Here is a 12408-nt window from a genome sequence, read left to right as displayed (position 1 = left end):
GGGGTCCCTTTAAGTGTGTGTGTGTGTGTGTGTGTGTGTGTGTGTGTGTGTGTGTATGTGTTGGAGTTTCAGTTATAGTAAAAATGACAAAATGGTTGTGACTCAGTTTCCCTAGCAGCAGTATATAGACCAAGTTGGTTGGTCTTGAGCAGAGATGTGTGTGTGTGTGTGTGTGTGTGTGTGTGTGTGTGTGTGTGTGAGAGAGAGAGAGACAGAGAGAGAGAGACAGAGAGAGAGAGAAACAGAGACAGAGATGACAATCGTGCCATTTGTAGAGCATGTACAAATATTAGTCCTCTAAACCTCAATGTACATTTAAAAACATTAATATACCTAACTACTTTCTTCCACATACTCAAACAGTTTAGATTCAATTAAAAAACAAATCCCAAAGAACACTGAGAAAAATTTGAACTTGACTAACCCTTGAGAAAGTTGTAGATTTTGCTTTGAAATATTTTTATCTTGATTGGTACATCATTTTAAACTTGCCCTGTGCTCTTATGTGCTCTGGACTTAAATCTGTTGTAATAAAAATTTTAAAGAGATTAAACACAATTCTGTATTTAGAAAACAAACATAAAGAGAAGAATGGCCTACTAACTAAAAATTAACTAAAAATTTAATCTGTATTATATTTTAGATTTATATTCTACCAAAATGAATGTGTGATAAATAAACCTAATTCATTGTAATCAAATGTCTCTTTAACCTTCCCCTACAAATAAGATTTCATCTAGAGATATTCAGTTAGGAGACTATGAGAATTTTGAGAATTTAGGTGGAGCCAGATCTGTCATTTAATGAGTATCAGGAACTCTTGGTATGGACACTCCCTCTACCAATACAGATAATCAGTTCTTTTTTAGAGAGTTGCCTGAGGCATTGAAAGATTTAGCCTTCCTTTTCATGTCCAAGACAGTTCTTTGAACTCGGGTCCCCAGAAGGCTGGCCCTAGTTCTACTTACCATATTGCCCTTCTTGAGAAAACTGCTCACCACCTTATTTCCAAAGTGCCAGTTGAATCAGAAATGGAATTACCAGAGTATCTTGAAGTTCTTTATTATTGTAAGAAATTTGGTCTAAATCAGTCAACTCCTAAAGCTATCATGGAACTAACCAATGGCAAATGGGATGCTGACACATTGAATTATAAGTCAGGTCATGCTTCATTTATTCATTTAGACACAGTTCTGCTCCTCAAAGAATTTATCATTTATGCAGCACTCACTCTGGGCTACCTGGCTCCAATTTGCATGGACACACACTGGTTGGATTTCCAGAGGGTGCCTGCTACTCCCAGATTCTAAGAGTTACCTGTGAATCAAATTCCTTACTATTATAGCTCACAAGCCCTCACCAGTATTGCTTCTGGTCAACAGTCAGATACAATTGGCTCTTAAGGAAGGCATTTACTAAGATGATGTGGTAAAAACAGAGGGTACAAGACATTCTCCCCATAAACCTGAAACATACGTTTCCACCAAGTATTCATTCAAAGAATGAACAGAAATTTAGAGAACAATGAATGATAGTGAGGCAAACCCATAGGAAAGGCAAGTTCCACCTCCAATACTGCTAAATCTCAGTATTCCTTCTTTCCCAGGAAAGTTCTCGTGAAATTCTACTGGGGTCCCTTTAAATTCATCAGAAAAAGGTGTTCACACTTCATAAAGGACCACCAGATGTTAACAATTTGCTAATACATTAACACTTAGCTATTTGAGACCTTCCACATATGTTGTGTTCCCTCTTAGAATGTGAACTCCTGTGATCAGGGACTGTCTTACTTTTCTATTTACTGTATAACTGCTGCAGTTAACACAGTGCTTTCTACCTAGTAAGTGCTTAATAAGTCCTTTCTTTAAAACTCATTTATCTTGATTTTATTCTATGGATGTATCAACTGGGGTAGGGGAAGAAGAGGAAGAATGCCTCCTTCCCTAAATATAATAAATATTTCTGACTTTGGAGTTACATAGCTGGGTATCTTAATGCGTGTTCTAGAGGACTAGGCAAGCACTTGGAGCACAAACTCCAGCAAGTCCTACTAAGCAGGGAAGGCTCCAAGTATCCAGTAAAGCCACAAAGTGTCTGTCTAGTTCCCAATTGTCTAGTTCCCAATCTGAGTTTGAAACACTGGCTGCCAGGTGATAACATTTTTGGCTATGGCAACAAGAGTTTGGGACCTGTGTTGGTGAATCTCTTGAAATATTATAATAAGTTAAAAAGTAAGAGTAGACTAGGGTCAGCTAGGTGAAGACTTAGCTTCTTGAGTTCAAATCTGGCCTCAGACACTAGCTTTGTGACCCTAGCAAGTCACTTAACCCTGTTTGCCTCAGTTTCCTCATCCATAAAATGAGCAGGAGAAAGAAATGGCAAACCCCACCAGTACCTTTGCCAAGAAAATCTCGAAAGGGTTCATGAAAAGTCTGACACAATTGAACAATAACAAGGAATAGAGAGGGGACTTGTTAGCTATTTGGATAGTGTTCAGTTTTAAATTCCTTACTTCAATTTGAAGAAGAGGTGTTTAATTTATAAGGAAAGCTTAAAATAAATATACAGTGAGAATACTGTTAATTTGGTTTGGAATGTTTTTAAGAAGCAAATGATTGTGATTAATTAAAGTGTAATTTTGTTCCAAAAGGAAGAAACATGAAGTATTTTAAATTGCAATTTGACATGGACAATTTGAAAGATATTTTAAAAAATCATTATCCCAATGATCAAAACCTACCAGAAGCTTTGTTACAAAATGTCCTACAATATTCTGTTATTATTATTATTATTATTTAAAGATATAAACAAATATCTGGGCTGTATCTCAATTAAGTTGCCATCAGAGCACCACAATTAAACAAACATCACTATCTCCCTTTGCCAAATCCTTTTTTTCATTTAATTTGCAAAGCAACTGCAGAACCTGTTTTTTGACAATGTGTTTCCAATTAGGCTTTCTACAGTGATTTGCATACTATTAACCTGGATAGTTTAGAGTAGGGTTTCACCGCCTCAGTTTCACATTTAGCATTTGCTCATTATTTAAAGGGAGGGGGGGAAAGTTATCCCTCAAAACCAGAAAATCAGAGACGACTTGTACTCTCTTGTGAAATACTGAGAAAGACAAAAGAAGCCGTACAAAGAAAGGGGGGTGAAATGAGTAGTTTTATAAGAAAAGAAATTAACATGCTGTGTTGGTGAGTTGCACATGATCAACCATGCTTGTTGGAGAAGGCAGTCTGTTGGGTGTTGCTATGGCTACGAAAAGCCAGTGGAACCCAATGAGCTGTCTGCAGTACCAGCCATTTTACTTATGGAAAACAGAGTGACATTATGCTGAGCTTTCTCCTGGAAGGATAATTTTTTTTTAAGAAAACAAAAACAGTGAAAGAAACTATTTGGAAAGAAAGGAGCGATGTATATCCCGAAGGATATAGTCACTGCAACTAGGAAATTCCATGCAACTTCATTGGAACAGATTGCTGCTTAGCTGTTCCCAGGAGCTGATCTGAGGAGGTGGAATGCAGTGTGATAGTGCCTGCTCTGCCTCTCTGCTATCAGCCAGTGGAGAGGGTTTTTGTCTCCTGACGGGCTAGGTTTCTCTGCAATGTTATCTGCACAGCTCACTAGCTGCTCGTCCTGAAAGCCAGTGACCCAGAAGGGGAGGGTGTCACCCTCTTCTCCTAAGGTCCTCCGCTGGGCTCTCTGAAGGAGCAGGTGTATGTATTTGTGGTTCAGAAGGCAGCGGCTCTCAGCTTCTCTCCCTTCCTGCTAACAGATCCTTGCAAGGGCTCTGGAAGCATCGGCAGGTAGGGGGACCGGACTCATTTCCCAACGGGACTGCCCCTGGACACCACCACTTGTTTGCCCAAGGTAAGTAAAGAGGTATCTTAAAAAAAAAGAAAGAAAGAAAGAAAGAAAAGAAAACCCAAACCAAAATATTGGGGCTTTTACAGCTGCTTTGAGCTAAACTCAGCTGGAGTGGTTTATTTTAACTCAGCAATTTATATTTGCAGAGGAAAACCTTTTAATTTTCCCTTTCCCCATAATATGGTGTCAGGTACAAAGACTCGTTTCATTAAGTTTTTGTTACATAAATTGTATGATGAAATGAACTGGCAGTTCTGGGTCTCAGGACAGAAAGCAAATATTTGCTGTTTAATGAATTGTGTTGACGTGTATTTCTGGATCGTCTACTTCACCAAATGCCAGGGGCTTTCTATACAATAGGTTCTTTTATGTCTTCCTGTGATAGGAACTAAGGGAAATGACACGAGAAATATACATGTATGTGTTTGTATGTATGTAATAACTAGAATTTATGGACTTTTTTTATTCTAAAAGCTTTATAAATCAGCCTACTTGCACTGTAATATATGCCGACATTTGTTTGGGTCAAAGCTGCCCAACTGCTGCAGTTCTCTATGTAGGTCATAAGAGCAAACATATTTGCTTTTTCACCCCTTGGACTAAATGATTTGGGATGGTTGGGGGGGGGGGGCGGGAGGCAGGCACTTGTGCTGGGGAGACTGGAGGTTTTAGGAGCGGCTCACACCTCCTTCTTTTCACAGATATCACGCATACCATGCTAGCCCAGAGGACAACACACCCATTGTGTGCCTCCGTTTGGAGCCCAGGGAAAGAAAGCCAGCAGGTCTTCCACATGCATGGAGATCGGCTCAGCCTTAGGATGTGGCAGTTGGCTGTTTTAAAATTGCACAATCTCTGGCAGATAGATTTCCGAGATAGAGAGTGAAACCCACAACAAAGCGCACCCAATTCAAACACCTACGGACATCCAAGGAGGATGTTTCCTGGGCGCTGCTGCCTGCCTGCTAACAGCAGACTTTGAATTGCAGTCTGAGTTGCAAGCCCCTACCCCACCCTCCAAACACATACACATACACGCCCTCACCCCTTGATGAGCAGTTCGTAGATTTATGGTCTCTGTGGGGCAAAGCTATTATTATGGCTTGAAATAGGTCAATCAAACCACCATCCCTGACACAGAAAAGAATCAGATAAGGTTTAAATCATGTTTTCACATTTCCATTTAAGCTTTACCTAAATCCATGCTGTGACTGGCCTGTTAGAAATCTCTGGTGCCTTGTTTAAAAGCTGAAATGAATAATATTTATTGTCTTGGTACTCAAAATGACAGCTTGTTAGCCAGGAATATTTGGAAGCACTGTTAATCAGCTAATAAGGAATAGGAAGAGGAAAGATTTCTTGGCTCAGTTTAAGATATACAAATTACATTGAAAGAAGTAAAATAATTTGCTTTAGGTGAATACCCCACATAGTATTTTCAAGAACTAGGAGCAGAAGTCACTTATTCTCCAAGTAAATCAGTGTCAAGAGCACCCTCAAAAACGAAAGAATTATGATCCCCTCTCCAAGGAACAGAGAGTTTGATTGTCTGAAGCTACTTGTCCTCAATGACACTAACTTTTCTGAAAGGAAACCACAGAGAATTTGGCCCATAGACAAGTATGTATACAATTTTAACAACTATCAAATTATTAGAAAGTATCCACTAGGAAAAAAAATGAAAGAGATTCAGGAGAACAGCTGGGGAGATGATTTTCTCATTTAAAGACCTGGAATTTTCAAAGAAAGTCTAAGGAGGAAGACTTGTTTAGTTAAATGGTAGAAATAAAAACTGGAGCCTGGTAACATTACTCTGTGTGGACCAATGAGAAGGCTGGGAAAGCTACTATAGCTTTAATTCTCCTCTTCAGCACTTCACCAGAAAAGGGATCCTTAGAATAAAGATAAGAAAATGTCTTCCAGGAAGAAAACGTTTTTACATGGTTTCCTTCTACATGACATGGAGGAATAGGATTTGGATGGGACATTTGGGATCTTTGTAAGATTGTTGACCATAGGCAAATGACCCTCATCCTATTGGATAATGGAAAGTTGTTTGGTTTTTACATCCAGTTTTTCTTTTTTTTTTTTTTTCAAACTGTTCTAGCTTATCTAGGTAAAGAATGAACATTGCAACCAGCTTCTTAAGTTGGTCTACAAGAGTTATAAGGTCCTCCCACATACAAGATACTATGCTAAGTACTTGGTGGGAGAACTGAAGTTGGGAATGAGGTCTATAAAGATCTACTCCTTTTTAGTTTTCTAGCTTCATGAGTTAGCACTGGGAGGGATTGAAGATTTTCTTAATTCAACCTCTTCATTTTATAGATGAAACCCATATTCCCATCAGGACAGAATCATGGTAGGGAGGGAGCAGGGAAAGGGGAACTTTTAAAACTGGAGAAATGAGTCCCAAAGAAGTGATGTGACTTGATCAAAACCACATAGCCTATGCTATGCATGCTTTCCACAGCCTCATACTGTCTTCCATCTGGTGTTACTCTTTTGGTTTTATCTCATATTACTCTCCAGTCAAGTTGGACTACTACCTTCTCTTGCTTGCTTCTCTGAGACCCTGACCATACCTGAAGCCAAATTCAAGCCTCCTTCAAAGGACTTTTTTCTGATCCCTCCCTATTGGTAGTATACTTTCCAATGGGCATGGTGTGATTGATTACATATAATTATCTGTGTGTGTTACCTGTCTATTAGGCAGCATAGCCCTTGAAGGCAGGGACTGTCCCCCAAATATACTCCAGTAAGTTTGTATTGAATATTGGATCACTGAAAAGTAAGATGTTTGCTTCATTCAAAGAGTTTAAAAAATTAGTTTCAGGTATTCATTGGTTGATCTTAAAGAGACAAATAGGAAAGCAAAATTCTTTACTTCATTCCTGTTTTATTTTGCCCTGCCACATAAAGTCAGTACTAAATCATCAGTGATCAATGTAGTTGGTCATTTTAAAATTCACTGTTTATCTAGTTACTACTATAAATACATATGTGACTCAACCTCAAAGCAGTAGTCCCAGTGCTTGATCTCATCCAATGTCATTTTTTTTAAAACTTCTGGGCTCTTCAGTGAAAAAAGAAAAAAAAAACCAATGAGTTTATATTTTTAAAGCACTTTGCAAGCCTTAAAGTGTTATATAAATGCTTGTTGTTTTAACAGAAATGTCTAGTCTGAGCTCTAAGGAGGAAGGGAAAATACAATTTCCTCCTTTCCTTGAAAAACTGAGTAATTTTGGGTGTAGAATGTTGTGTACACTTTCAGACATGGCCAGTGTTATGGATGATTTTTCTTGTTACCAGGGAAGCTTGCTGGAACAGGGGTGGAATGGATAGAGTCAAGCTTGAGTATATCTGGGAATGATGGCGTGGGAAAAACAAAAGACATCAATGAAACTTTATTTTTATGGAACAAAACCCAAAGAAGCTTTCTTTCTTCCAAAGAAAAATATGGCATGTGGATCATAATTTTGGCCACAGTTATAGAGTCACATAATATCTCAAAGAAAATGTTTTTAAAAGTATTGGACTATACTCCACTACTTTTCCTTCTGTTCCTATCCTCACTAGCTAGAATGAGAGCACAGAACACCAAATATCAAAAATTGTTTTCTTGGATTTAAGTTTTTCATAATTTCTATCAATTTTTAAGTGCTTAGTAATTTGTAGCAGATGCTTCAGGTGACTGGCCTTCATTCTCAGTCAATAAATGTTTATTAAGCACCTATTATGTGTCAGTCGTGCTAAGCTGTGGGGATAGAAAGAAAGATAAAAGAGTTGTACTCTCAAGGAGCTCACCTTCTAATGGGAAAGAAAAAGTACAGATAATTTTAGACAAACCAGCTCTGTACCAGGAAAGAATTGGACATAACCAACCAAAAAAAGGCACTAGAATTATACCTATTAAGGACCAGGGGCTCCATGTCCCTGAACCTTTGGATGATATTTTTAACTCAGTCTCTAAGTATTTCTTGGCTCCTATATGCTTGTGTAAGCAGTAGATGGCAGGAATAAGCCTAGATTTCATGGGATCCATCACTGCCTTAGCCATAGAAGGAAGAAAGCCAACATTGGGGACCAAAGTTTCTCATCTTGACATTTAAGGATCTCCACTATCCTACTCCATCCTAGCTTTCCAGCCTTCCTTCACACTGCAGCCAAAATGAAGTTCACTGCTACATGCTTTATCTCATGGGGCAGCCTCCAACAAGCATGCTTTCTTTATGCCTGTGAAAATTCTTGTCTTCCCACAAGGCTCAGCTTAAATGTTAGGTCCTTCACGATGTTGACTCCATTATATTCAACTTCAAGGTGGTTTTTTTTCCCTTCCCACTCCTAAAATGGTTCTACAGCATATTTCACTTTCCAAATTCTGCTTTCTCTCTAGACTTGTTTCCTTCTAGTAGAACGAGGGATTCTTGAGGGACAGTTTTTCAACCTTGTATGCCCAGGGCTTACCTCAGGGCTTCCCACGTAGTAAATACTTGCTGAATTGAATTGGTTTGAATTTCAATAAGTTTGTCTTGCTGGTTGAGGCACAAATGGTCTTCTTGGTAGAATCCTTGCTACTATTTCTTTTAGAGAGAGGTTTGCTTTTACAAACTGACATGTCTTAAGATCGCAGTGTTATAGGAATTTTTCTTGCCTGCTTTTCCCACGATTGGACAATATAATTATCGATCTGAGCACTAGTACTAAAATGTACCTTGTTCTTGTTCTTTATACCGTACTTTGACCATTAGGCTCTACTTTCAACAACTTAATGAGGAAATGGCCTCACTCTTTGCCTCAAATACATCACCATGTTAACTCCCTGTTCTCCCCCACTATTCGTGATGACTTTGCCCCATAAGCACAACCATTGGCAGGATCTAGTGAAGCTATAAAGGCTTCTAGTATAGGTTTAGCAAAAACTGTTTGTGTTTGTGTTTTGAGACCCAATCTGGATAAAGTGATATTCATCACTAGGTTAGCTACTGGGTAATTTTTTTTATGGTCACATCTGCTCATGAAATTATCTTTAAGAAGCAGTTAATGGACCTGGAGTCAGATCTGAGTTCAAATGTGACCTCTGACAAGTAGCTTTGTGATCATGGGCAAGTCATTTGGCTATCTCATTTTCTTCATCAGTAAAATGGGGATTTAAGGCAACTAGGTGGCACAATGATTAGAGCACTGGACTTGGAATTAGGAAGACTCATCTTCCTGAATTCAAATCTGGGCTCAGACACTTCGTAGCTGTGCGACTGGGCAAGTCACTTAACTCTGTTTGTTCCAGTTCCTCATCTGTAAAATGAGGTAGAGAAGAAATGGCGAATCACTCCAGTAATTTTGCCAAAAAAACCCCAAATATGGGATCACCCAGAGCTGGACATGACCGAAGTACAGCAAAATAAGAATACTTAATAGCACCCACCTCCCAGGGTTGTTGTGAGGATAAAGAGAGATGATATTTACAAACTGGTTGAAAACCTTGAAGCTAGCTGTTATTATTATTAGCTGTTATTAGGGAAAGGAGGGGATGTGATGTGTCAGTCAAGGGATTATTCACATAGACCTTTGGAAATATTAAGATAAAAACACCACCAGTGGAGAAAAGATATCAGCCATTAACTGAAATGCAATTTATTGTTATTTCCTACCACAACATCAAGGTAGAAGTAGAAAAAAATAATCAGTGAGTTAAATGTTTTGTAGCTAACACCCAAAGGACTAGATTAAAAACAATATGAAAGTATTTGAATTAACCAAAACATAATAGGTGTTATCATGAATTGTCATTTTTCTGGAAGTTTTAGAATTGTGTAGAAATTTTATAAAAATGTAAAAATTAGCAATATTGAGCAATGATAGAGCATACAACCCTGATTTTATAGGGTAATGAACTTAATAGGCAAAATGGAACATAAATGGTGGCACAATGGATATCACATTGGACTTGGGGTCAGGGAGATCTGAATTTGAATCCTGCCTTCAGACACTTACTAGCTGTGTGTGACCTTGAGAAAGTCACTTAATTTCCATTTGATGCCTCAGTTTCCTTATCTGTAAAATAGAGATAATGCTAGCACCTTACAGAGTTGTAATGAGGACCAAAGGAGATACATATATAAGGTGTTCTGCAAGCCTTAAAATGATATGTAAATGCTAGCTCTTATTTTTTTTTTTGGCAGTGTGTTTGTTTTGCTTGATTAAAGAATTCGTTGAAAGGTTTGTGCTTTTTCTTTTTTTAATTTGTGGAGAAGCAAATTTGGAGGGAGAGAAGGTCTAGCTATTCTATAAGTTCAGAATAAAAGTATAAGTCTTATTTTGAACGAAAATAATTATAATAGTCATAAACATAATATTATTTGTGTATGAATTGCTTTCTGCACAAGAACCCCTTTAGGCAGACACTACAAATAATATTTCCATTGTATAAAGGAGAAAATGGCCATCTCTGGAAGTTGTGATTTGCTTATCATCTTGTGCCTAAGTAAGTGTCAGAGTTGAGTTTCAAACTGAGGACAGGAATGTTGATCTTCTCCACCTGAGAGTGATACTCTTTGAACTGATAATGAATATTTTACTAAGTCATAGCTATTCTTGAGGAAAAGATGGAGAGGTATGGCCTAGCCAATGCTAAGGAAAGGGGAAAGGAAAGGAAGGGAAAAAGGAAAGGAAAGGGAAAAGGAGAGGAGAGGAGAAAGGGAATGGAATGGAATCTAGCATGTAAAACCCAAGTTGACTGGGCATCTTCTGGCCATCCAAATTAACCTTCCCTTGGAGATGAGAGGGAAAGGGAGGGGGAGACAGTCAGGAGAGAGGAAGAACTGAGTTTACCCAGCTAGCTGGGTCCCCATTCAGGCAGCTGAGTCTACTCACAGTGTTCAACCTTTGTTGCCGAAAAAGACCATGCCATCAGAGAAATGATAACATGACTTGCATTTGACTTTGTTCTAAGTGAGGGAGGGCTGTGCAAAGTCAACAGCCTCATTTCTCCCAAAGTCAAATGCAAGTCATAGTCAAGGAAGGACAAACACAACATAGTTTTGTTGTATGACCCCACTCAAAACCCAGGAATCATTGCTTCTCCTTGTTAGCTTAGGAGATCTCCTGAACATGCCTCAGGAATCCACCTGTGACCCTGGATTTTCTAATTAGTGACTTGGATAAAGACATAGATTACAAAACACTAAGAGGGACTGCTAACAAGTTGACTTGAATGATTATATATATGTACACACATACACATATAGATATCTTTCTAAGCTAAAGCTTTGGGCTAAATTTAATAAGATGAAATTAAATAAAAGTAAAGTCTTAGACTTAGGTTGAAATTATCAACCTTATCCAGAACAAGATATGGGGCCATGGGTGGATAGCTGTTTGTCTGAAAAAGATCTTGGGGATTTTAGTAGGTTGAAAGCTTAATACAAGTCACCAGTGTGATGTGGTAGCCAAATGGGCTAATAGTATCTTAGGCCATATCGGGGGCCAGTGAGATGATCTTGTGTTCTCATCTGGTGATATCAAATTTGAAGTACCATGTTCATTTCTGGGTGCCATCTTTTAGGAAGGCAGGGTATCCGGAAGAGGGCAGCTGGGATGGTGAGAGACCTTGAGATGATACCACTTGAGGATCAATTAAAGGAGTGAGAGTTATTGAACCCAGAGAAGCAAAAACTTAGTGGGGTAAGAGAGCCAGAGGGTCAAGTGTAAGGATATGCTTTTCCAGTGATTATATTTATCCCAAAATAGAGTAGATGACCTAGAAATGTAGTAGGATCTTCATCAGAAATCTAGCAAACCCTGGATTACCACTGGTGTGTTGTAAAGTGGATTCCTGTTCAGACAGGGACCTCTGAGAACCCTTTACAATATGACACTCTATTTGAATTGATCAACATATTCTTCTAAGAGGATTGTTTTATGGATGAATGCGTGCTGCTTTAATTTAATTATGCAGTCAATTAGGTGATTATTGAAATATGAGGCCATTCCCTCTGAGCTCTTCTCCCTTCTCTATGTCAAATCCCCTTCAAATCCTCTCCTCTCCTCCTTTCCTCTAGTTTCTATTAGTTTGGGCTTGTAACCAAAGCCAACCCCTCCTGTCTTCTCAGATAGATTGTTTTCTCAAGCATCTTGTTTCTGCCTGGCTCTGTCTGTCTCCCTCTCCATGTATCTCTCTTTCTCTTTCTGTTTCTCCCTTAAATTCATTCTCTCCCTGTTTACTGATTTCCCTCTTACTGCCTTTAAATGTGCCCAAGTTGTCCCCAATTTTAAAAAAAATAAAGCTGCTCATCAGACCCTATCAAGCCTTCAAGGTATCATCCCTTTCCTCCCTTTGTCAGCTAAACTTCTTGAAAAAGTTGTCTACACTCACTGCTTCCACTTTCTCTCTTCTCACTCTTTAATCTTTTGCAATCTGACAACTCACATATGACACATGTACACATATGTATATATATATGACATATACACAAACTGACAATTCATTCACTCACCTGAAAATGCTCTCTGCATTCACCAGTGATCTCTTCTTGC

General features: G+C 38.6%; 1 protein-coding gene across 16 annotated transcripts in view; it reads left to right on the top strand.

Annotated features, from left to right (window-relative positions):
* SORBS2 (sorbin and SH3 domain containing 2) overlaps positions 1-12408 on the top strand; it is a 487674-nt gene that overhangs the window by 212796 nt on the left and 262470 nt on the right. For 7 of the 16 annotated variants that reach the window (XM_072622657.1, XM_072622655.1, XM_072622648.1 and 4 more), the window contains exon 1: positions 3100-3876. The exons of 3 other annotated variants lie outside the window; for them this stretch is intronic. Coding sequence is in view for 1 of the 13 variants with exons in the window: in XM_072622649.1 (XP_072478750.1) it covers positions 3782-3876 (95 nt within the window). In the remaining 12 variants the exon portion in view is untranslated. Of the gene's footprint in view, positions 1-3072; positions 3877-12408 lie in introns of those variants that run through there. 6 more of the 16 variants (XM_072622649.1, XM_072622658.1, XM_072622635.1 and 3 more) reach the window with 4 other exon arrangements.

The sequence above is a fragment of the Notamacropus eugenii genome, chromosome 7 (assembly GCF_028372415.1).
Source record: "Notamacropus eugenii isolate mMacEug1 chromosome 7, mMacEug1.pri_v2, whole genome shotgun sequence".
NCBI classification, from domain to species: Eukaryota; Metazoa; Chordata; class Mammalia; order Diprotodontia; family Macropodidae; genus Notamacropus; species Notamacropus eugenii.
Note: the sequence above shows the minus strand (reverse complement) of the source record. Positions and strands in the feature narration are given on the sequence as shown.